The sequence below is a fragment of the Elaeis guineensis genome, chromosome 16 (assembly GCF_000442705.2).
Source record: "Elaeis guineensis isolate ETL-2024a chromosome 16, EG11, whole genome shotgun sequence".
Lineage (NCBI taxonomy): Eukaryota > Viridiplantae > Streptophyta > Magnoliopsida > Arecales > Arecaceae > Elaeis > Elaeis guineensis.
In genome coordinates, this window is record NC_026008.2 from 44,910,169 (window position 1) to 44,935,692 (window position 25,524).

At 36.6% G+C, this 25,524-nt stretch overlaps 2 protein-coding genes across 7 annotated transcripts; both read left to right on the forward strand.

The window, feature by feature from the left end:
- The first annotated feature begins 1,479 nt into the window (after positions 1-1,479).
- Positions 1,480-12,656, forward strand: LOC105059137 (uncharacterized). 5 transcript variants are annotated; one of them, XM_010942357.4, is made up of 10 exons: positions 1,487-1,690; positions 2,257-3,437; positions 3,751-4,447; positions 4,618-4,704; positions 6,702-6,857; positions 6,949-7,005; positions 7,943-8,034; positions 11,798-11,897; positions 12,002-12,100; positions 12,194-12,656. In XM_010942357.4, the coding sequence occupies exons 1-10, from the start codon at positions 1,532-1,534 to the stop codon at positions 12,254-12,256; spliced, it is 2,691 nt and encodes an 896-aa protein (XP_010940659.3). In that variant the 5' UTR covers positions 1,487-1,531; the 3' UTR covers positions 12,257-12,656. The 5 variants fall into 5 exon arrangements, 1 of the variants encoding a protein (XP_010940659.3); XR_012137419.1 differs by lacking the exons at positions 11,798-11,897; positions 12,002-12,100; positions 12,194-12,656 and having other exon boundaries at positions 1,480-1,690; positions 6,685-6,857; positions 7,943-8,023; XR_012137421.1 differs by lacking the exons at positions 6,949-7,005; positions 7,943-8,034; positions 11,798-11,897; positions 12,002-12,100; positions 12,194-12,656 and adding exons at positions 6,324-6,452; positions 6,543-6,612 and having other exon boundaries at positions 1,480-1,690; positions 6,702-6,839.
- A 1,420-nt stretch (positions 12,657-14,076) lies between these two features.
- On the forward strand, positions 14,077-23,932 carry LOC105059138 (carbamoyl phosphate synthase small chain, chloroplastic). 2 transcript variants are annotated; one of them, XM_010942359.4, is made up of 11 exons: positions 14,077-14,346; positions 15,084-15,147; positions 16,452-16,578; positions 18,243-18,331; positions 18,429-18,489; positions 18,606-18,673; positions 18,761-18,889; positions 20,342-20,451; positions 20,537-20,884; positions 21,489-21,654; positions 23,537-23,850. In XM_010942359.4, the coding sequence occupies exons 1-11, from the start codon at positions 14,179-14,181 to the stop codon at positions 23,578-23,580; spliced, it is 1,374 nt and encodes a 457-aa protein (XP_010940661.1). In that variant the 5' UTR covers positions 14,077-14,178; the 3' UTR covers positions 23,581-23,850. The 2 variants fall into 2 exon arrangements, with proteins under 2 accessions (XP_010940661.1, XP_010940660.1); XM_010942358.4 differs by having other exon boundaries at positions 14,079-14,346; positions 15,078-15,147; positions 23,537-23,932.
- Positions 23,933-25,524: the final 1,592 nt, after the last annotated feature.

Below are 25,524 nucleotides of genomic sequence, written 5' to 3' on the forward strand. Positions count from 1 at the left end.
TTCAATATCATAACAAGGCAATTCTGATTGGTTTTAGTGGTAGAGGATAAGTTTATGGTACTTGTGTGGATCGACCCAAGGCATATCCAATCCCACACCCACCCCCCACCCAACCCGAAAAAAAAAAAAAAAAAAATTGCTTTTCTGTTCAAGCAAATAATCAAAAGCTTATTTGAAAATATCAAAAAAAAAAATAGAAGAGGAGAGACTCACTACCATTCATTTAGTTACGAGAGAATAGAAATAAACCATGGTTTGCATCAATCATCTGGTTTGCATAGGAGAGAAGAAACAACCAAAATCGCTCATTTAATTAAACAAACATATAAGGGAAGAGGTTTATCTTTAATCCACTTTTTTAGTTTCTCCAGAAGTGGAGAGATTTGGAAAGGCGAAAAAAAGAATCTACTTTCTATTATATTTTCTCATGTCCAAAGTCATCTCTTTTTTTCTTTTATTTTCTCTCCTCAGTTTTCTTTAGATGTGTTAAATAAACATATTCTTGGTCCCCAAAAAATAAACATACTCTTAGTTGTTTGCCTCACCTCTTATTAGTTGCCTAGCTTTTCTTTATCTTGAGTTAACTTCTTTTCATATATTCTCTCAACCTCTTCGTCTCATATGCTGGTTAGAATCTATATATATTTATATTTCTTGATGCTTCAAATATGTAATAAAGGCCAAATGAAGCAACTATGCACCAAGGCCTACCTTTAATAAATCACAATTACTGTATAATTTAAAAAAAATTAAATATATACGTGTCCTTTGTGCTACTCTAAGGGTAGTAGAAAACAAAACTTGCCATTAAGATAGCATCCCAATAAGATGGATCTTTATTTTTAACGATATGGTTTGAATTCAAATCGGGATGAATATCAAACTACAATTAAATGTTAGGAGTGAATGATTGCCGAATGAAGTGTATCCTGATGGTTTATGTATGATATCTGAAAATGATATATGATACATGAGTCTTTAATGATACTGAAATGATATATTTACTCGTTGAATTCATCCATATGTTAGGGAGATAGGTGGGCGGATCGTCCCCTCCAACTTCCGGTTGTTTTAGAGGTCAAATCACTCTCATGGCACTTGGTCACCCCTTAATTTATTTGAGAAACGGACCCCACAAGCCGAACTAAGGATGCGCTTTCAGGCTCCGTGTGGAATGATTTTTGGGGATCAGAAAGCACCTCTTATAAGTATATGAAGCTTATTCAAATGATTTTAAGATGTTTGATAAAATAAAAATAAAAAAAAAATCTCCAAAAGCTAAAAAGGAATTGCCAGGAGAAGCGCTAATTTGAAGCTATATTTTTCTAGATGAGAGACTCAGGTTTGACCCCAGCACCGGAATTTGGAAAGCTTTAAAAATTAATTTATAAATAATTTATAAGTTAGCAATATTTTATAACTATATAATAACGGATTTTGATAGCACAAATACTCAGACGGCTTTTTTTTTTTTTTTTGTATGAGAAAGTACTATATAATATTCTTTATTATCATTCGGAACCGAGGTGCAATGATGCCCAACCGGGGTTTCAGGACGGGGACGGGGAAGGACGTCAAGGGCGCCTGGAGGGTTCGGCGGTGCGTGGATTCTGCCTCCCCTCCGGACCTCGATTCCACCTCCAAGCTTCTCTCCGCTCTGGATTTTATCGAGAGCAGCGGCGCCGCTGAGGTTTTCCACGTCCTCTCCTCCTTCATTTCCTCCGATCTCGTCAGGTTTTTTTGAGGTTTAGTTCTGCGAACTAGTGTTTTTCTGCGGGAGCTTAAGCGATCGATTGCTTTCTTTATATAGCTGTAGTATTTATCTATTATTTTATCTCATGTGAACTGGGTTTCTTGGTGGTGTTTTCTGTTATCAATTTCGCCGCACTTGTTGATCTGGTCACATCTGAAAAATAAAAAAATAGAACTGTTATTTTATATTGTACTAGAAAAAGTTGTTTTCGTGATCTTTTCCTGATCAGATTTTAGTTTTACTTTTTTTTTTGCTTGCTTTTTTAATTTTTGTTTCTAAATTACTTTTGCAAGAACTCAGCTTTTGTCTAGGTTAATCTGGTCACATCTAAAAATAAAACCTAGAACTGCTATTTGATGTGTTGTTAAAAAAGGTTGCTTTCTCGATCATTTTCTTGATGACATTTTAGGGTTTTCTTGATTATTGAATACTGTCGCCGGAGCTCTGCTTTTAATCTGTTTTGAGGCTGAGGTCTGATTAATTGGATCCCTCCAATCACGCAGAGGATGGACTCCATGGACACCAATTTGGTGTCAAAAGTTCCGGAGACCACAGATAGATTGGTGATAGCCCGGCCGGTTGATGGGTCATCTGGGGCCTCAACAAGGGGAGTAAATATCGTGGAAAGGTTCAATACAACCCATTCTGATCAAAGGATAGCTCACCCAACAATAAAACATGCTCACCGTCCGAGAGGGTCGGGTCTGGTTGATGTGCCTAGCAGTACTACTGCACGAGATAATGCTGAACACCTGTTTACAGAAGCAAGATTTGGACCACTGAGCTCCAAGATCAATGAGACTAAGCCTTCCCCTCAGGTCCAAGCCTCAATGTTTGAATTCGAACAAAAGAGGGCTTGCAATTACAGTAGTCATGGTGCAAAAACGGTCGAGTTGGGTTCAAGAAACCCCCTTCTTCTTTCCCATCCAACAAGATGGAGGGATTTGAGGAAGGATGGCAAACAACTGTTTATTGAGAGTGAGAGTGGTGAGAATGGTGGATGTTCTGGATTATCTATTGGAAGGCAGCAGAATGGCGTTGGGTTTTCTTTGAAATTGCCTGTTAGTACTAACAAAGAAGAGAGGCGTAGAGCAAATGGGAAGGGGACAGATCTTAGCAGTGATTTGCAAGTGGGAACTGATAAAATCCCATCAAAATCATCACAGATGTCTGGATGTCAGAGGAATACAGTGCAGATGAGGCCAATACCTAATGGTTATAACTCATCACATGACATAGCAAAGAGTGATGCCCCATCCGAGGTTGACGACCAAAATGTCATGAATTCATTTGATGTCCCAGCTTGTTTTTTACTTCCTGGAATCAGCAATCAAGTTTGCGTGAAAGGAAGACATGTGCACAATGCATCACAATTCAGAACCAGGCAATCACTCCAAAGACAGTCACAGATTGGTGATGCTTATCCTAGGAATACTGGACACAGAAAACTAATGCATAATGGTTGTATCTCTGCAAGTAACATAGCAAAGGGTAAGGCTGTTTCTGAACATGATGATGATAGAAAGATGGTGTCTAATGAACTTTGTGATGGGTTCTCACCAGTACACATTGTCGGTCCTGATTCTGAAAGTGGCTGTGCTGATAAAAGGAAAGGGAAAGTTATATTGGATAATAATGTGGCACCAAATATGCAAGAAAAAGAAGCTAAACCTCAAGTGGGCAGGTTATCTTCAATTCTAAATTGGCTTCTAATGCTTATTAATGATACTGCTGCATTTTTAATGGTGTTTTAAATTCCTGTACAAAATATGCTAGGCATTGCTCACATCATGATATCATTCTAATCTTTTTGAAATAATTGAACTTAGTATTCTCAAGTTGTACATGGTTGATACTAGTGTATTTCATTAATGACAATGCATGTTTTTGAAAAGTCTTTTGATTGCTGAAAAATGCTAGTGATCATTTTTTCTGAATATTTGGATGCTTGGCATCAACGAGTCCATTGTGATGCTTGATATACAATCACTGTGCAGGGTTTGTTCAATGGGAGGGAACAGGGTGACCGTTACTGCAGATTTTGGTGATGATACTCTCAGATCTCCCAAACGAATAAGTAGGAGAACAAGACTGGTTCACATAGAAGAAGCATCTATAAGTTCTTTTGGTGAGGGCTCCAGTACTTCCAAGAGGGAAGACACAACTAGTATCGTACCTGGTTGGAACCATGAAACTGCATCTGGTGATGGAGATTTCGTAAATCTTTTGCATGACAGTCCTGAAATAATCTCGATTCATCAGGGTTGGTCCACTCCAAATCCACCCTCTATAACTTCTGAGTCAGAATCAGAAACTGGAACACGCCATAGGCGACGAAAGAGGATCAAAGGAAAAAAGAAACGTGGCTTGGTTCATTCTCATTTTGGTGAATCCTCCAATCCAACTTTGGAGGATTCAGAAACCTTGTATATCCAATCCCCTAGGCGAACGTCAAATCCAAAATCAACAAGAACTCATAATACTCAGCTCCATGGCACATTTACACGAACAATTATAGATGTTGATGAGCCGAACTTCCCAGAAGTAAGATATAGCAATCCTCAAGCTGGAAGTTGTGGAGTTTTTGATGATTCTAGTGCAAGAAGTAGGCAGGTAGAATCCGATGAGATATTAGCTCGTCAGCTCCAAGAGCAGTTTTATCATGAGTTACAAGAATTCGGAGATTTAGAGGAGGTTATTTCCTATTCTTTTTTTGTCCTTGTTGTTGAATACTGTCTTCATTCATTCATCAATCTTTTAAGTTAGATTTAGTATGTTTCTTTCATTTTATGTATGCATGTATCTATGCTTGAGAAGAAAGCCAGTTTCTGATATAATGCTCTTGTTGTTCCAACATTGAATAGATAGATGCAACTTTAGCATGGTCGTTGCAACAAGAGGAGGATGCTCAAAATGCTGCCTCTATTGCAAGGCATGGTCAACCTCATTCTGTAAGTAGGTCTAACCATGCTTGCTATGGATATAGATACTGTCAAAGTTTCCTTTTGGCAATTTTTTTTTCCAGTTCAATCAGCTGAAATTTGTGAACTTTCATATACTGGACTTTAGTTAATGGTATATATCACCTAATTATTGGTGTGATGGAAGCCTGAATCTTGCTTTGTCTGAACAAAGAAGGTTGTAACAAACTTCAATCTATATACTGAACCCACTATTGCTCATAGATATGCAAAATTAAAGAGGTTTCTGTAGCCCAAAGCAGCGGGAACAACCTAATATTGCACGGACAACTAGATTTCTCTGTCCTTGTTAGACTGTTACCATGGCATGCATATGTGACCATCAGCTATTTGGAATCACCAAAATTCTGAATGTATATATTATTTAACCGATGCTGGACATGGAAAACAGACCTTTTCTTTAATAATTATGTGATGGTACCTCAGTACTCTCAGTTTTCTCATGCAATGTTTACCCAGCTGAAGAATGTTATGCGGGCACCTGTCTACATGTCAGTGGTGGAATTTGCATGCCTAACTTACTGGACCTAAGAAAAGTGTTTTTTAAGAAATGATTATCTACATATAGCACACTTACTAGTGCTTATCTTGCAAAAATTTTAGTATAATAAGCACAAGATAAAAAGTAATTTCAATAAATCAGTCACTGTAGTGGTAGAACATTCATTGAACTGAATATATCATGTAAGCAAAACGTAAGCCTTTGGATGTTGACTGCATTGTTTTTAAGATGCTTGAGTACAAAGAATTTGTATGCATCCGGGAATCCCAAATTTGATACATCAGTATGATAATGTGATACAATAATCCAAGGTATAGTTAGGGATTGGGTATGAGCATTCTGGGTTCAAGTCCTGATAAAAGTGGGTGGGGCTCTGCATTTACCCCTCCTAAGCATTAGAAGTAAGAAAAGATCTGAGAAAGTTGCAGTTTGCAAAATATTAGTCTATATTTGACATTCACTGAAATTGTGAGGAGGTGAGAGAGTAAGCTTAAAGGAATTTCACTACCTTTACATCCTGAGATAAAAAAAAATTGTAGAGAATTGGGAATTACTTTGCCAAATTGTGAATTTGAGATAACTACTAAGACTATAAACAATAATCAAAATTACCCAGGCTACACTTTAATCGGTATACAAGTACTTCCTGAACTAATAAAGCAATGATGTAACACATCTTTCATGTCACACTAACAGAAGGATCATATGACCACTCTCAGGGGACACTTAGGTCACATTTTTGGATTCTTTAAAAAGAGATTTCTCTTTTCCTTTTGAGAACTAGTCCATCAAATCTTTTTGTTTTAAATTTCAGTGTCTTCCCGCTAAAAATTTGTTTGCGTGTGTGCATCTGGGATTCAGCCTCATTGCTGAGATAATGCTACATGTCTACTTAAAAGTGTGCAAATGACTTGATAAGGACATAGATGCAAAACTTTCATCACTGTCAACTTTTAGTCCTTTAGAATAAACATTTACTGTAAACTACATGTAAGGCAAGTTAGAGAGTGAACAAAATTTTTCTTCTTTAGGTTATTTCTGGTGGTAATATTATTACCATATTTTTCTTTCCTTTTTGTTTGCAAAGTGATTTATGATGTGCAACTCATGCAACCAAAGGAAGAACTCTTCCTGAAAAGCCAACTTCCATTTTCCATATGAGAATCTGTGACTTTTCAAGGTTGATATCAGCCATTGATTCTGAAAATGCTTAGTAGTAAGTATATTATTTCTGGACTCTCAACCACTATCATCTTCGCATTTTTTTCCTTAAGCACTATTTTCTGTTTGACTAATCTCTCCTTAGATTCTTTATTTCCAGTAGCAGTGGTATTTTCTCACCCTTAGCTTCCATAGTTGAAGCCTTGAAGGAATATGTAACTTGTTGCTCTTTTTCTCCCCTCTTTATTTTTTGAACATTTGTTTACATTAAATCGTTACATTTGTAGTTCTTCTTCTTCTTCAGAGGGATGCATCAATTGCAGATTTATATGCACAGAACTCGCGTGTGCAACTCCAAACTGTTTCTGCTCAATCAACAAATCCTGCTCGAGTTCCAGCATCAACTAGAGTGGCCCAGTTGAGGAGAAACTTCAATGGTCCTGAAATGGATCTTGAGATGGTAATGCTTTGTATATGTGTCTCTGACATAATATTTGAAACTTTTACCATGTTGTGCAAATTCTATATTGAATTTTTCATTGTATCACCAGAGAATGATATCTGAATTGAGGAGAAGCTTCACCAGTGCTGAAATGGATCTAGAGACGGTAACTTTTTCTATTTTTATTATGAATGCAGCATTTTTCAGTGAATTTTCATCAGCATTTTGCATACTCAATTTCCATCATATTCGTCTAAGATAATTTTCCTTGTACACCTTTGCACAGAATTGTTTTATAAACAATTTTTTGATGCTATGTATGCTAGTATCCCATTATTAACATACTTAATATTGAACAACAAATATTACATGTGATGTTGTGACTGTTAGGTTAAAAAAAGGTTAATTCTAATCCAATGACAAAGTAAATTACTGTTGAGTCTTCTCTCTGTCAAAACTGTAAAGTGGTCTGCAAAATTTCTTGATGAATTTGATTAACTTTAAACTTTAATTCTAGTCATCCATGTTTGTGAATTGTGATAGTTATGAAACACCAACCTTATGTAAGAAAGGATTTCTATCCTTTTTTATTGGCAATGACTCTCCTGTTAGATTGGTAGGCCTCCCACTATGAAATGATCGAGAGTAAAGTTTCTTTAAATTTTATTAGCAACTTTTACGTTATAGTGAGGGGATTTTGATGTGCAGGCCAGAATCATGTGCACATAGTCTTCTTATGATAATTATTGCTTTAAATTTATCATTGCATTAATTCTAGTAATTACGCAGTTCTGTATAGAAAATATGGAAATTTCTCTTTCATCTATCTGTTATTCTTGCTATCATTCTTAAGTTAGAGGGGACAAATTTTCTCGGATTTTTGTAATTTATTGTTGTAAGTTCATAAAAAAAAAACCTCATCCATGGCCTCACTCTGAGATATTGTCTAGCTACTTGTTAATAATACACTTGATCTTTTCACTCATATTTATATTCTGTATTATTCGTTGGCCATTGATTTCATCAATATTTGTTGTATATGTCATGGTTATACATCGGTGACAATATTTTATGTTCTCTTCATCCTTTTTTGTTGTGCCCAGAGGCTTAACTTCTTGGAAGCATTGGAAGCAGCATTTGATAGCAGTAATGACATGGCAGATGATTTTCCCCCAGTTCTCCATCATTTTAATGAGTAAGCAATTTTTTTTTGGTTTTCTGATGTTGTTTCTGTACCATACCTGTAAACCTTGATTTTTGTTGTTGTTTTCTTAATCAGACATGTGTTAAGGGCTTATTTTACTGGCCACATTACTGCAGCTTTCAATTTAAATTATGTATCACAAGTATAACTTCTGTGGAGACATTAAACCACGTCGTCATTTTGTTATAACTAAGCATTGGTAAAGTCTGAGTTTACTTGCCCTGTTATTTTGGAAGTTTCTTTTGCTTCTTTTATTTTAGATCCTAATTTTGCTGTATTTGACTACCCATTTACCATAATAGTAGTTGAAATGGTGGGATTGTAGGAAGCATTGGGTATGACCACATACGGGATGTAGGTTGGAGCATGCTCTATCAAGAAGAGATGGAAAATTTATTGGTAGCAATCGACACCAAGAATATAGGCTGTAGTACTAGATGTGTGGGGAGCTATAAATTATTGACAAGACAAAGAGGTATTAGATTTTTGATGATGGTTTTCTCTGAAAATAATTGATTTATTGATTGAATTTTACTATGCAATTGTCAGGAGAGATGTATAATATTTTAGGCCTATTTTCCATCTATTTTTCCTGATGTTTCTAGGGACCACCATGAGATTTGATACGTATTAGATGATCTCTTACGTATGTCTGTTGATTCTGGAGTAAGGAGATTTGACAATTTCATATCCTCTTGTAATTGTCTGATTGCAAATGCTGACAGTAGCATTAACAGTGAACTCTCTATTCGAAAATAATTTGAATTCTTATTGAAGTTCCATAGAGAGGAAATTTAAGAAATATGTATTCCTTGGTTTCAAGCTTTTAGCTTTTAGGTATCAGTTTTAGTAGCCATACCCGCACCCAGCTGGTACAGTGCTTGTTTAGTACAGTTTTTCGCACCCACACTTGATATGGGGCGTATGAGGTATCCATTTCACCCCAGTATGATATCTCCTTGTTGGTTGGGGCTATTTGGTTCCTTGTGATTAGAAATACATTAAATAGAAGTTGCATGCAAGTGGAATTGCTGCAATTGTAGTTGCATGCAACTGAACTTTAATCGTTTGGATGTGTGCTACTGTAATTGCTGCATCTCAACTTATATGTGTTTGGAAAGTTCAAATGGGAATTGCATGTGATCATGTCACCTTTATGCATTTCCTCAAGCAACTGTTGTATGGCGGCCATGTTGACAATGAGATGCGCATGGGTGCCAAGGAAGGCATTATGGGAGATGAGATCTCGCATGGTCATCTCACTGAAGGCCTAGTGGATGAAGGGGAGGGTGCGACACTTGGAGGACATGATGATAAGGGTGTTCACATTGGGGAGGGAGGGGAGACTGAAACGGAAGGGGTGGGAGGGTCATTGATCGGTGGGATGTTGGTAACAGGGAAGCGAGGAGGCTGAAGCATGGCCCCATGATGGTCATCGTAGTCATTGATTAGGGCAGGAAAATAGATCAAGAGAGGAAAGATAGAGGTGAGGGAGGGCACGCAAGTTCACCTAAAGCATTTAAGGGGAGATGAGTGCCTGTGCTTTTTTTTTTATAGGAGAGTGCATGAGATCATCGAGTCAGGCGAAGTGAGCTGCATGACTGGACTAGCAACACCTGATCCTGCAGTTAATTTGGTTGCAGGATGAGTTGTTGCATCTGGGCCTGTTCCAGCAACTCAAGTTGCTGCATGCCAGTTAATGCAGTGGTTGAAACAGCCTTAGTATGTCTAATTACTGCAACTAGGCCTGCTGATGGCCTGGATGCGAGGAATCATTGATTGGGTTGCCGAGGAGAAATGGGAGCACATAGGGTTTTGGTGATGGAGAGGCGAGGTCGGAGAATGGAACTTGTGAGGGTTGCCAGAGTCATTGACTATAGCATGGAAAAGGGATTAAGAGAAGAAAGGTAGAGGCAAGGGACGAGGTGCGAGGTCACTGAGCATGTTCAAGGAAAGGAGAGATGAGCACTTTTTTTCAAATTTATGATAGGAGAGCCCATGAGTTGGGTGCAACAGGCTGTACAACTGGACTAGCAGGATCTTGTCCTGCAGCCAATTTGGTTGCAGGATGAGTTGCTGGATCTGGGCCTGTTCTAGCAACTCGAGTTGCTGTGGCCCACTTAAATGCAGTGGTCTAAACAGTCTTAGTATGTCCAGTGACTGCAACTGAGCCTGCGGACAGCCCACATGCCAGGAAACAAACAGGCCTGTGCATGCAGGGAGACAAACAGGTCTGTGATGCGCACATTAGCAATATAGGCTAGTTAGATGATGGGAATCTCAGATATGAAGGTACTAATCAAGGCATGCTTCTAACTAGCTGCCAAATTGGAAGAGCACTCCAAGTCAATCTACTTTAGGATTGGAAATCCAATGCTGTTTTTTTTAAATAAATAAACCATATTAAATATAAGGCTTCTTGTGACCTATTGTTTTGGAAAATGCACTATGCCATGGTGGGGGAAGGTGCAAATGTAACCTTACGAAAAATAATTTTGGTAGCAAACCATGTCTGGTCTTAACATAAAAAGCAAAAGTCAAGGGAAGAGTGGACGAAGAAATATCTTGGTATTGCTACTGATGAGTCAGTTATGTAAAAATAAATAAAGGAGACCAAACATGTACTGGAAAAATGCAACACCAATGTGCTATAAACTCCTGATATTGTGTACTGATTTTGTTGTTGGTGGAAGGTTATCTAAAAAAATATCAGGCAAGTGATGCCTTTGACTGTATATCTCCTATTTCATTTAGTTTAATTTCTCGTGGTTTCATGCTGACATAAAAGGCTTCATAAAGATTTTAGTCCCATCACCAAACTCCATAAAAATTTTAGTCCTATCACCAAACCTGAAATGATCTGGGAAATTGTTGCAATTCGTTCAATTCCATATTTATCAACAGGTGTGTAATAAACAAATGCTTAATATCATTCCCCTCCTGGTTCACAAATTCATACCTGTGAGGGATATTGAGCTTCATCTTTTCAAGTTTATCAGTGGTTGGTCTTTTTTTAAGTTATTCAGTTTGAACTTTCAACTAAACATGCTTCTCCTACACCCATGCTTACCTATTTTTTATCTTCTCAAAGGTATTTATATTGATGTTCATGATAATTATATTATCTTGCTACATCACCAAACATTTTTTATTCTCATTGGTTTTTTGATGAAAAAGAATTCCTTTCAAGCATTTCTCTTCTCAGTTTTAGGGGCACCAAATGATAGCTTAACTTCTTATCTAAGAAAATATGATTATTCATATCACTTGTAGGAAACATTCGATTTTTTTAGGGGAGAAAGACAAGTTGTTCTACCATTACAATTGCTCTAAACAAATTCTAATTTGCAAAGGTGTGCTCTACACCATACAATCACTTTTATGTGATCCTTCTGTATTGTTATCACTGTAGTGTGACAGTATAAATAAAATTACAAATAGCCTTTGCATTTCTCCCTCATAAAATTGTCTAAATTTGTGGTTGGGAGAACTCTATGTTCTCAATCTATGGTCTAAATTTGCAAAAGGTGTGCTCTCTCTCTCTCTCTCTCTCTCTCTCTCATATTCATGATTGGGTTCCTTGTTCCCTAGGTGGGTTTCTATATATGATGCTTGACAATTTTCAATAGACACGGAAGTAATTTGTTGATGTCAGAAGATCACAATTTCCTTGAGTTGTTTCAAGTTGTTTTGAGTAGTCACTAGCAAAAACTGGGCATCAGTTAAGCATTGCAATTTTTTCTCCAAATTTCAGGGATGACTTTGAGATGCTGTTTGCCCTTGATGATGACAGCCATCAACATGCTGGTGCTTCTGAGAGCCAGATTGATAGCTTACCACAATCAGCAATACAGGTCCAAATTTTCTTTGTTCTTGCATTCAGAACCCTTTGAACTATTTGTTTGGGCGTCTGCCTTAACCTTTGGTTCTGTCTGTCCTTTTACCTTTCTTGCCTCAGAGTGATAGCATCGAAGAAGCATGTGCCATCTGTCTTGAGGCCCCCTCTGCTGGAGATGTCATTCGCCACTTACCATGCTTACATAAATTCCACAAAGAAGTACATACTCCTGTCTTACTTATTCATGAACAAAATCATGTATATGATAAACATGTGTTGGTTAAATAACTGATGCATCTCTTGTACTGGCAGTGCATTGACACATGGCTCAGGAGGAGAACCTTATGCCCGATATGCAAGTGTGGCATTACTTAGGCTGCAGACAAATGACTGCCTTGTTTTTGTTCAGTCAAAGAAAGCTTCTTGGAATGAGGTGATGCACCAGTTTTATCATCTTAAACTTGAGCTGGATTCAGCCTTTAGATCTGTGGAGAGGGAAATGCATCTATCAGTTTTTTTTCTAGATGTTAAGCTGGTGAAACTCAAGACTTTTGTGCTAGGGCTGGAGAAGTCGTCTGCTATAAGCTGTACAGTTTTGTTCATGTTTTGTGGGACTCGGCTCCCATTGGCAGAAAGCGACCTTTATGCCATATGTTCATAGTTTTGAATATGTTGAGGTGTTTTGTGGCCATTTTGTTATGGATCTCACCTTTGGTGCTGATAATGTTTCTATGTTTCATGCTGATATAATAGCTCAAATTAGTTTCAAGCTTAATGACTGATCATAGCAGGTGGTCCGAAAGTGAATAGATTGAGCACCTTGCATCTCATTTTAGACACGCCTTTTGATCACCTTGGTTCAAAGCTGGTGGTAGTTTTTGATCGTAATTGCCCGTTCTTAATTCTTGAGACTCTCTGGTGCTCGGTAGCCAATTGAAGTACGAGGATTAAGAGTTCGGTAAAAGTGAGTTGGTTTCTCTTGGGGGTGGTTTGCTGCTTAATTGCAGAAAACCGGAAGACCTTAATCTGCATGAAGGAACGCAGTCTTGTTTTCCAGTTTATATTCATGGATTAGCACATACTGGTTGCTTGATTATTAAGCAAGCAATCTTTCTAGTAACATTAATTTCGAGCCAATATACAAGGACTCTTCAAGGTAACATAAGAATATGCACATTTTCATTATGGCAGACTTGTTTGGATCCTCTAGCGTATTATGTTTGATACGTGAACAGTGTCATTGACGAAGTATCTTGAGAACGAGAAGGGAACTTATCTTATTGCATAATAGTTTCGGCCTAGTAAAATCACTAAAAGTAAGTAATTTGCTTCAGTTCTAGTTCAATTGAATAGGCATTATTTCTTCTTGGGTAGAATAGTTAGGCATAAGTTTTAAAATGCTTCGCCCCAACCCATGCAGCTAATAAGATTTACAAATTTCTCCTGTCCAAATATAACCCAACCGAATTCTTGGATGCACGGTATTTAGGGACGGGATCAAACTCAAACTGACGAACAGGTCGAGATCCGGGCAGAGCGTTGCTGGATCCTGTCCAACTTGCACACCTACGTGGGCGGTGGGCATCAGAGTCCGGACCTTTTGCGACTCCTCCGAGGAGAGAAATTGTCGCGTCTCCTTCGACGTACTCTTTCCGACTCGGTGATTGCCTTGGCGTACGGCTGCGTGGTGCGCGCGGTGCATGTCCCGCGAATTTTGGGCTTATAAAAGGCGTGGAATAAGTAGGATTAATTACTTAAAAAAATATTTCAACTTAGCACAATTAGAACATCAAATATTTGAATTCATTCAATTCGGATCTTAATCATCAATTTTATCTGATCATGATGAAATTATCACATCACTTTTGATCGTGTCACACAAACAAGTTATATGGTATTACGTAACAATTCTGCTGTATCATTGTGTTTTGAATTAAATAAATTTAAAAAATAAATATATTTATGATGAATTAAAATAAAATAATAATAATCTGTAAATAATTTTTTGCATAATTAATTGTAAGCATAAAAAATTAAAAGCGATCTGGTCGCAACTTAGTGTGACCGCAGGAATCACATAGACGGCACATGAGGCGCAGATGAGATCCGACGGCCTTCCGTTCCTCGATCATTTGCCCCTGGATGCCGTCGCAGAAAGCCGCGACCTACTCTAAATTGCCTTCTGTTTATCCTGCGTTCTAGGGAACAGGGCTGCTACTACGCTCTCTCGTCTCCTATTCTCTCAGCCACCCCCTGCTTCTTTTCTTCTTCTTCGTCGTCGTCGTCTTCTTCTTCTTATGGCGACAATTCAACCCCTTTCTCCCGTGAAGCCCATCCGGCATCCAAGAGACGGCGTCTTCTCGTCTGAGTGTCAGGCCGCCCCCCGAAAACCCTTCTCCCTTCTCTTCCCGAAGACCTCGGCCGCTCCCATCCGAGGTGATAGCTCTCGCTGGCTCAGAATCCAGGTAAAGGTTGATTGGTTTCTTACCTTTCGAGTCGAAAGGTGGCGTCTTGCTGTCATTCAAGTTGCTGGCTTCTTCTATCTTGACGTGTAGGGTTTCGTTTGTTTGGAAAAATGCTTTTTTTTTTTTCCCGGCCCTTTCAAGATTTCGTCTTTCGATATGATGGACGATTTGGGGGCTTTTTGTTGGATTTACGCTTGATAAATTTCAAAATATTTGTGAACTTCTGGGTTATTTCCCAGGGTTTTTAATATATTTGTTTCCATCGGACCAAACTTGTCTTTCTTTGGTAATAAAGAGTACTATTCCCCTCCCCCCCCCCCCCCACCCGAGGCAAAAGTAAGCGTCTTGCACTTATTCTAGTTGCTGGGTTTGTGTATGTTGAGCTTTAAATTTTTTTTTCTCTCGAACAAATAGGGTTTTTTTTCCTATAGAGTGGATTGGGAGCCGGTTTTGCATTTACATGTTAAGAAATTTCAAAATCTATTTGTGAACATAAAGTTCTTGAACTTATTTGTTTCTATTTGACTCAACTTTCTTTCTTTTCTGATAAAACATAAATCCGTTTCTTTACCAGCGGTGCTTTTGCCAATCTTGATAAGATTTTTTTTATTTGAGATGAATGATGGTTCGAGAGCCTTCCATGTTTGTTTTTTAAATAATTTTTAAAAGTAATAGTGAATTTAATTGAGTGGATTTGTATCAATGTGTTAATTTGTCTTCTTACTTGGCAGTTACAGGCAGTGAGTAGCAGTCAAAGTGCAAAAGGGGTGAGCACGGTTGACGCATCTTGTGATGGAGATGGTAAGCGATTTGTGGATGATTCAGTCTGGTTGTTTATTTTCTCACTACCTAATAATGCTGTTTTGATACCAATTGTTCTACATTTAGCTATTGGGTTCGTTGCTTAACAATTTCACATACTGTATTATTTGATGTATTAATTTGGGGATTTAGAATCTTCTTGATGTTTAAAGAGTGGAAAGGAGTTTTTTTTTTTGGAAAAAAAAAAAAAAAAGACTAGGACGAAATTTGTGAGGATGCTGTCCTAAAGGCAAATTCTTTTTCTGGAACTTGGCCTTTGGGAGAAATAATTGGCCAAGTAGGGCGAATATTGCTGGCTGCACATAGATGGGCGACACTATTGCTAATGTTTGCATTGGCACTAATAAGCTAGTCAGTTCTTGGATGCTTCAGATTTCTTGCTCACTTTGTTGCAAATATGTACTGATTCTTGCCTTAGGGTGGCCTAATTGATATAATTGTTTGATTAAAAAGATATAATATATGTTCATATTCTTAGTGAATGATGCAGAACTATTATTGTGCAAGTGTTTTCTGATTCGAAGGACCTGGGAAATCTTCTGTGTTTTAGGTGACATGGAAGGAATATAAGTGTCCCAACCTTCTCTTGGAATCATCTATCTGGAATTCATGTTATTGTTGTCGACTAAGTGGCTCAAGAGCCTAAAGGCCTTTCAGAGCCTCTCTCTGTTCTGCTGTTTGTTAGAATCTTTAATGCCCCTTGTATCTGCTTTGTTTTAGTTTTAGAAAAGGATCCAAAACTTTGTTTTGTCAGACTTTGCATCTTTGACTTAATGTTAAGTTCAGCATTCAAATAAATTATTTATATCTTTACTTTTTCATGCTACATTTAGCATATGCACTATATAAAATCAATCCAACTAAGGGTCTGTTTGGATGGTTGGACCTAAAATCCTATGGGATTCGTGGCCCAAGCATCAAAGTTAATGGACTATAAGCAGGTCAGTTCATTGTTTACAAGTATCTAGAATCATTTTTTGAATGGGCTGGCCCGGATCCCATAAGAAGAAAAAAATGACCTCAGCAGGTAATTTTTTTCTTCCTATGGGATCCAGGCCAGCCCACTCAAAAATGATTCTAGATACTTATAAATATAGGATCTGGCTTACTTATAATCCAGTATTTTTTTATGTTTGGGTCATGAATCCCATAAGATTTTAGGCCCAACCATCCAAATAGGCCCTAACTATTTTCAAACTGTCACATTTTGTTTATCCTCTCTCTATAAATTCAATCATATAGAAAGGTGTAGAGTCTGATCTGTTTTTCCTCATGCAATCCAGTGCAAAGACCATGGAAGACATATGATGCCAGGCTTGTTCTTGAAGATGGTTCTATATGGAGAGCCAAGTCATTTGGTGCTTCAGGAACGCAAGTTGGTGAAGTGGTGTTCAATACATCTTTAACAGGGTAATTAACATCTTCTTTGCACTTACCTGCTATATTTTTGAATATCAATGGCCCATACCATAAATCCAGTTTTGATTGCACAATTACTCGATCATCTAGAGAATGTGCTGGAACTATTATTTTCCTCTTCTTTTATTTACCTTTCTGCGATTTTCTATCCATGGCTTTTCTCTTTTCAAACTGATGTTTTCACCTTGCATTAAGTATGCACTAAATCTATTATAATATTATTTATTAAACTTTTCATTATCTGAGTTTGATTTATCTATTTTAATCTCATTCTGAATAACGGTGCTTCATTCTTGATAGTGTGAATATAAGGATCTAGGCAAAACTTGCTCAATTATAAAGCTTTTAATTAATTTATACTTGACTGAAGCAATATATCTTGGGAAATATAAAAAAGTTACCTTATTCCCAGAATGCCGGTCAAGTTAATTTTGATTGTACTGCTTTGCAAGAATTGCAATGCTTTCATGTATAGTCGGCATTACATATTACACTGACATGTAAAACTTAACCAGCATGTTTTGCTTTCTAAGGGAAATGATGGTTTTCAGTTGATGCATAAAATACGGATAATATGTCTTTCTAATAAAATAGATTTTGGATAATATATATTTTTTATCGGATTATAATTACTTCCAACTTGTGATCCTCAGGAAGATAAATTGGAAATTGATGCAATCTTTACCACATATGCAACAATGACCGCTAGATAAAACATAGTTTATTAGAAAAAAAATTAGATTCCATGTTTATATCATGCTTCTACAGAGAGGTTGCAAGCTGTATCTGTAATCCATGAGCATCCGAACAGTCTCATAAGTGGTCTTCGGAGCATTGCTATGATTTTACAATGTTTGATTTGTTCTTATCTGTGCATTTACATTTTCAGGAGTTAACTTACAAGACACAGCTACAGTTTATAGATATCAGGCAATATTTGTTGTACTTCATACTGTTGGGTATGACTTGCCATAAATTCATCAGTTATTTGGTCATGCTGGAAAAACAAGGTTACTGGCAACTTGCAACCTATTTGTATGCTTGTGAATTCTGTAATTCCTTTTTACTTTAAATATCATGAACTCTTGTGATTGAGGGTCTTGTATACCTGGGCATTTGTCAACTTAAACCCTATATATACAATGATTATATTGGATTGAAATGCGGGCGAAGCTTTTGGAGGACTAAATTGAACAAATGGAATTGAGTTTTAGGCTACATCATCTCGGAGGGACCATAACAATTTTACATAACTGTAGAATATCACCATAAGTCACTTAACGATCAATCAGCACATTGATTCTTGGTGAATTCCAAAAGAGATATCTTAGACAATTATTAGGGGAATCTGAGAAATGTTGTTTAAGTACCTTTAAAAGTTGATGCTTTGATCTCCAATGTGCTATTCACTAGATATGCTGGTCCATTTTATAGTTGTATACTAACAAGGATGTGTTCATTGGATTCTAAGAAGATTCAGGCTACTCAATCTTATGCCAGAATACTTCAAGTATCATATTTAGAAAGCCGTGATGTTCTTTCATCTCTTTTGTATGCATCATATCTCCAATGCCATGATTATTTTTTGTGAGGATTCGTACTTTTTGCTTCTCCTTGGGTATGACAATCTTACCAATGAAAAATATTTATTTTAGGTACCAGGAAATTTTAACAGACCCCAGCTATGCTGGTCAATTTGTCTTGATGACAAATCCTCATATTGGAAATACTGGTGTTAATCCTGGTAGGTGAATCAGTTCTTTAATATTTGTTAGCCCCTGATCAGCTGAAATTGCCCATCAAAGTCGTCAAAGACTAGATCGTGAACTTTAATTGTGCAGATGATGAAGAATCAAGTCAATGTTTCCTTGCTGGTTTAGTGATCAGAAATCTAAGCATCTGGTACGCTTCAATTAGCTGTTATATTTCATAAATGATGGGAGGACAGTTTGTGTATGCTAAAAGAAGTGCATCTTCTACATTTTGATAACCCTATTCTAATTTACCCATTTTTTTAGCACTTCCAACTGGCGGTGCACAGAATCACTTGGTGATTACTTAGCTAAAAGGAATATCATGGGCATATGTAAGTGATGTCTTAGAAGCTCTTTTTTATTATTTAAATATATCAGTACTTTGATTTGCTTTCTTTTTTATCTCGGGTATGGAGCAGATGATGTGGACACGCGTGCAATAACACGCAGATTGAGACAAGATGGGAGCCTTATAGGTGTCTTAAGTACTAAAGAATCTCAATCAGATGAAGAGCTGTTAGAAATGGCCCACAGATGGAAAATTGTTGGTATGGTTTAGATTGTATTTTTCACATGCGTTTGTAACTTTTGACATTCTTTTTCATATGCTTCATTTGCAAATGGTGAATTTCAAACCCATGACCTTATCCTATTTCTTGATTCCAAAATATTTAATTTAAGAAACTTGAAACTTCATCAGATGTACAAGGAGAAATTTTTAAAATGGAAAGTTATCAGATTATAGAATGGCAGAAATCATGAACTCATAAAATTCTACTCAAAGTAGAGATCTATAATTTGATGTGAGAGATTTGTGAAATTTTATTGTACTATGTCAAACACCAAGCTGTCTATAATTATATTTTTAATTCTGCAAATAAGAGAGATCATAAAATACTATGATTTGTGGTACATCCAATACACTCCCTGGTTTTGACTTCAGTAGTGACAACATCAATTGATCTTACATCAGAAAAAAAACAGACAATGTCTTCTGTTTTACATGAGGGTTACTCAAAAGGCTCACTGCTCACAGATGAAGCTATAAGAATTCTTTGCTGAAGAACTATCACTGCAAGTCCTTATTAACTTCGAATTAAATTTGGTTTCTAGTTCTAGTTGGAGTTCAGCCATTGCAGTCTCACCTGTTTCTTGGTGCCACTTGCAGCCTTCCCTGTTTTTGGGTGCCACTTGCAGCCTTCCCTGTTTCTGGGTGCTGTCCTGCTACTACCAAGATCTGGAAATCATATGAGCAGACTACACGGTCATTATGAGTCAATACTGCTTAATAGACATTAGGGAATGCCTTGACACATCAGCTCTATGATCACAAATTATGATGGACTTTCATTTACCTTTAACTACATCTATGTTGGGAAGCATCCATAATATATCTCTGAAAACCTTGAGGTTTTATTAGTTACCTTTAGCCAAGAACTCTTCCTCAATCTGTACAAGGTGGCTTTTTATGGATTAAAGTATGAATCCTCAGAGTATGTCAAGTTACTGAGACAAAGTCTTAGGCTGATTTCAACCCTTTGACTAAGTTCCAAATTCTTGTCCATGCAACTTAAAAAAAAAAAAAAGAAAAAAAAGAAAGGGGTTCTATGAAACCTGGAAGGCCAATGGTTTTGCAACATTTACTTTTTTTGCTACATGTTGAAGTCTGTGCAACCTAAGAGTGTAAGCGACGCTTCAAACTTTCCTTAGATTACGGACTTCGAATGAAGAAAGATGGATTTGATATATGAACTGCATTCATCTCTAGTGCACAATGGCAACACAGTCCGTCTTTTTTTTTTTTTCCTTCCATGCTTACCTCACAAATTTAGTTTGCTTTGTTGGTTGCTGATCTTAGCAAGAATAAGTGCCTCACACGTCAAATATCTCTGACAAAAAAAAGAAGTCTTAAGTTCTTTCTGATGTAGAGTCCTAGACTGGGCAATTCCTTTTTATTCAAAGTTGAAATGCAGAAGAAAGCTTATGTTCTTGTTTTACAGGTGTTGATTTGATAAGTGGTGTTTCATGTGGTGCTCCATATGAATGGTCAGAGAAAACGGATTCAGAGTGGGAATTCAACAATGATAGGAACAATGCTGGAAGTTTTCATGTTAGTATAATGATGTCTGTGCATGTGACATGCTCTGTATTAAACTATCATGCCTTCAAAAATGTCTTTCTCTCTCTTGTGGCAGGTTGTTGCATATGATTTTGGAGTCAAGCATAATATTTTGAGGCGCTTGGCATCCTATGGTTGCAGAATCACAGTTGTGCCTTCAAAGTGGCCTGCTTTGGAAACATTAAAACTGAAACCTGATGGAGTTCTTTTTAGCAATGGTCCAGGTGACCCGGCTGCAGTCCCTTATGCTGTGGAAACAGTAAAAGAAATAATCGGGAAGGTTCCTGTATTTGGAATCTGCATGGGCCACCAATTGCTTGGCCAGGCATTGGGTGGCAGGACTTTTAAGATGAAGTTTGGCCATCATGGGGGGAACCATCCAGTTTGTGACCTCCGCAGTGGTCGTGTTGACATCAGTGCTCAGGTTTGTATACTTTTCAAAACAACCATGGGTAGTAAACTTTTCATATTTGTTCGTCAGTTACTACCATCTGTATGTTTGTTTAAAATGCTTTTCACTTTCCCATTGTCACTTTAAAAAGATTGCTAGTGCGGATTGACCAATTGATATGTTATCAAGAAGGGCAGAAAAATTACTACTGAAGGATTGGATTGTAAGCTTTTGCCCGAGGACTGATAAATGATAATTTGTTTAGTTATAAAATTGAACATCTGCATCAGCAGTCTGGAAGTGGCTATGTTATTAGAAAATCAGGATTCTTTATTTTGGAATGGTTCATTAGAAGCAGTCTGTTCAGAATAAAACTTCCAGCTACAGGTTTTTGAACCATCATGGCCATCAGTTGTGGTGTGAAGATCAGCATTCCTTCTGCTTGTGCTTCCTTGAGGGTCATCTGGTTTTGAAATACCATAATTTGTTTTTCTGTGCTTTAATGTCATCCAATTTACCTTTCCTTTCCTGTGCATAACTTTGTTGAATTTACGTTATCTCATGGTTCATAAGGTTGATGGGGTTTTTTGGTTCTAAAATTTTGTTTTACTAATTTAATATATTGTTCATTTGGCAGAACCATAACTATGCAGTTGATCCAGCATCACTTCCAGCTGGGGTTGAAGTGACACACATAAATTTGAATGACAATAGCTGTGCTGGTCTTACCTGCTCCAAGTTAAAAATCATGTCTCTTCAGTATCATCCGGAGTCCTCTCCAGGCCCCCATGATTCTGATCCTGGTAACTTATTCCGTCACATGCTCAGCTTTGCTAGGATAATATAACTAATTGCACATAATCAAGCATGTAAATCTAAAGACATTGTGTTTAAGTAAACCAAAAAGATATTGTGTTTAGGACATTTATGTTGTAAAAGCTAAGTTATCATCATGAATTACAGATCAACTGTCTGTCTGCAGTTCCAATTAGTGATTAGTTGAGATAGAGGCCTACCTGAATTATTGAAGTGCCAAGTATGTTACTGAGCAGAATCTGAAGGCTTCTGCAGTTTGAATCAATCAGCAATATCGGATATTGTTATCCAAGACATTCTGCATACTCTCTCCATGTTAGAACATTATTTCTTGTGGTCGTTACTAGTGAGAAATGAGGAACAAATATCATAGGAAAGTTACAAAATCTGGTTTATTGTATAGCTACATGCATGGGGGAAAACATCAGGGTCCAAAGAATGAAAATGAGCTAAAACAGTTTGAGATGTTTGTGTGATAAGACTAGGAGCAATATAAAATGAGTATGTTTGAGGAAGTTTGGGAGCAAAGGGAGGTCAAATCCAGTAAGGTATGGATTACTATGAAAATGATCCGATGACATTTTAAATTTAGGACCTAAACTTGAATTGCGGCCAATTGTAAATTGAGATATATAACCTCAAGTTAACTTGAGAAGATCTTTTTTTCTATGTTTCTTTTGCTTGGTAATATTCTAACTTGTGATAATATTAGACTGCCTATGTCAGTGTGTATGTGAACTACCTACAGATTGAGTTGACTTATAATCCTTCTGTTGTGATGAGATTTCTTTGCATGTTTTAGATACCCACACCATTAATTATGATCTGGAAGATTTGGAATATCTAAAAACCAAAAGACAAATGCATTTGAGGTTTCCTACCTATGTGTCTAGGGGTACCGAAGCGAGCACCTTCTAGTGGCAAAGCAGATATTATTTAGTTTGTGATTTGGAGGGATGTAAACCCTTGGAAATTTGGTTCATAAGTATCCTATAACATAAGGGCGATTACCTCCATGGATATGTACATATACATGTATTTATAAGGAGCATTTTTTAAAATCCTGATTGTTGTTTTTTGAGTCATCTAAGTACATGTATATGTAAATGTATATATACATGTTTATGTACATGTACAATGTATTTGTATATGAGGGACATTTTTTAAAAAAAAATCCTTATTTTTGCGTTTTCAATTATCTAAGTCCTGTGAACTTGCCCTTATGATGATGGTGAACTATGTGGCCAACTCCGTTGCTTCTGAAAATTTGAATAGTCATCGGTACTCCAACATTTTTGTCATTTCTTTTTTTTTTTTCTTTAAATTTCTAAACCTGCCTTTCGAGGAGGGCAATCGTGCAGGGCATTGGGGAGATGTCTGGAGTCACTTTATGATCACTTTCATGCAAAAGAAATGGGGCTTGTATTTCTGATAGATCATTAAAGTTCCAGCATTTACTCAGTGATCATTAAATTCCCTTTTCTTCCATTGGCTTTTCAGGACTAGTTTATTTACAGAAAATGCTCTAAGTAGCTCAAAAATAGAACTCAACAAGTCACTCAGCTGTTTTGTAGTATTCTCAATGCTCTCTTTGAAATGGCATCTTGAAGTTTGCCACATAATCAAGCAAGGAGAATGGTGCAAAACTGCTGAGTGACTTTTTTTGAGGTGGTTTTTCTGGGTTGCCATAACATTGCTCATTTAATATTGTCTTTATGTCATGATGCACTACAGATTGATGCAGCTATGCAATATCACTATCAGTTGTATTTCTCGTGATTTCATACATCTGCATGCATGCACTTAGATTTCTGAGGCCTACTGTCTGTCGCATATTATTGACAAAACCATCACCTTTTCGTGTTGCAGCTTTCAGTGGATTTATGGACCTGATGAAAGCATACAGGACGTGAATGGTGCTGAAGAACTTTACTGCTTTACTAGCATATCTGGGAGGGAATGAAGCTTATCTGCGACAAAGCTGTCAAATTTGCTCTAGGATCCTCGTCATTCAACCTAGCTTTGCTGGGTCCAAGTAGATCGTCGATCTCACGGCACTAAACCCGGAGACGTTTGCCTGGTTCATCCTGTTGGGAAAGCTTGTCTGGTAGTGTAATGATGAACAAAATTTTGTTGTTTTAGATTCACATCTTAAGTTTTAAAATGCCAGGTTTTGGGTGGTAGATGTCCACATTTCGTATCGTGATGATTGATATCTGAATAATGGGTGTAATGTCAGTTTAAATTTCTACTGGCATTTGATTATTTTCTGTTGCTGATGGTTTTCCTCCCCAGTAGTCTGAAACTAGTGGTCTCTGCAGTAGCTATCTTGTTATATATTTTACCAAGAAATTTCAGCTCCGTAAACGCCAGCACTATGTTTTCAGATGTATATGAAGTAAGTATGAGACTGGAATCTGTACAGAATACGAGCCATCATTTATCTTCTGCATCAAGTTGTGCAATTATGTCAAAAAAAATAAAAATAAAAAAAATGGTTGTCTTTGAGTGATAAAATTTTCTAGAGATTAAGGCGGATCGAAATTCTCAGGTCTTAATCTTATTGAAAGGTATAAAAAATTTTGATTAAATCATCTAATTTGATTCGAATCAAATCAAATACGATGGTTTGACAGTTTAATTAGTTCGATTTGATTGAATAAAATAAAAAAATTGATATTTTGATTTGATTTTTAATTTATTAATTTATATGATTTGTTGAAATAAAATTGAATCGATAAATTAAAATTAAAATATTATTATTTTATATATTTATATATATAATTATATTATATTATATATATATATATATATTTAAAATTAGATTATATATTTTATATAAATTAAAAATTTAAAATATAGATTTGATCTTATTCCAATTAGATTTTGATTTGATTATGGATCAGAAATAAAAAATAAAAATTAAATCGATCAATTTATTAAAATTAAAAAAATATATAAATTATTTAAATATTTAAAAAAAATTATATAAATAAAATAAATTGATATAAAATTAAATTAAAAAATTTAATTATATTTAATTAAATATTTGATTTTAAAAATCTGTTAAATCGAAAGAACGGCTCGATTTTAAAAAATTATTTAAAATCGAACCGATTGAACAATTTTCAGGCCATGTGCAAGCCGCGCGGGTTGGACCTCACGGGCTATGGGTTTTGATATGCCGCACCGCCGACATTAGGTGAAGTCTTTCTGCACGGGCTGGTCAAATGCAGATTTCCTTCGTTCGATTCTTTGTTGCCGGTGCAGCAACTGTCCGCTTCTATGCCTGTTTTTTGTCTTCCCATAGAAAATGTATGCGTGCACTTGCAGATAATTTCTATATCAGTAAATTATCTTGCGTTCACGTAGGATGTGACGCGCCACGTGCAGAATTCTATGCGTATGCTCTTAGCGTCCACCTGTGGTCATGCGATCAAGAACAAATGATTGATATTTAATATATATTTGAAATAAAAATAAAAATGGGTGACTTCCATCCATTCTAGTTTGGTTACGAGAAAGAATGAGAATATCTTCATTTTTTAAGACTCAATTCGTACTTAATCTTAAGATTCAAATTCTATTCCGAATATCTGATTCAAATCACAAATCAAATACATCATGAGATATGATCCTTGTGATTGCTATTTCAATCTATTTTGATTTTATTGTTGACCGATCATGATGGATATTGCTCTCCATTCTCTGCCCCTCCTGCCACCATCAGCGGTGGAAGAGAACTTTTTTGCTTTAAAAAATATCATTAGCTTTTGTAAATAAATAAAGAAAATGCCACCTTTGCACAGGTCAAGGAAACTCCATTTCGCAATGTGCACATCCTTTCACACCTCTTC

What these genes read in the sequence shown, in the direction of transcription:
- LOC105059137 (XM_010942357.4), top strand. Translation starts at nt 1,532, where the DNA reads ATGATGCCCAACCGGGGTTTCAGGACGGGGACGGGGAAGGACGTCAAG. An exon ending in AGAGCAGCGGCGCCGCTGAG is followed by an intron (nt 1,691 to 2,256) that starts GTTTTCCACGTC and finishes CCAATCACGCAG; the next exon opens with AGGATGGACTCCATGGACAC. An exon ending in GCTAAACCTCAAGTGGGCAG is followed by an intron (nt 3,438 to 3,750) that starts GTTATCTTCAAT and finishes ATCACTGTGCAG; the next exon opens with GGTTTGTTCAATGGGAGGGA.
- LOC105059138 (XM_010942358.4), top strand. Translation starts at nt 14,179, where the DNA reads ATGGCGACAATTCAACCCCTTTCTCCCGTGAAGCCCATCCGGCATCCA. An exon ending in TTCAATACATCTTTAACAGG is followed by an intron (nt 16,579 to 18,242) that starts GTAATTAACATC and finishes TATTTATTTTAG; the next exon opens with GTACCAGGAAATTTTAACAG. An exon ending in AAGGAATATCATGGGCATAT is followed by an intron (nt 18,674 to 18,760) that starts GTAAGTGATGTC and finishes GGTATGGAGCAG; the next exon opens with ATGATGTGGACACGCGTGCA.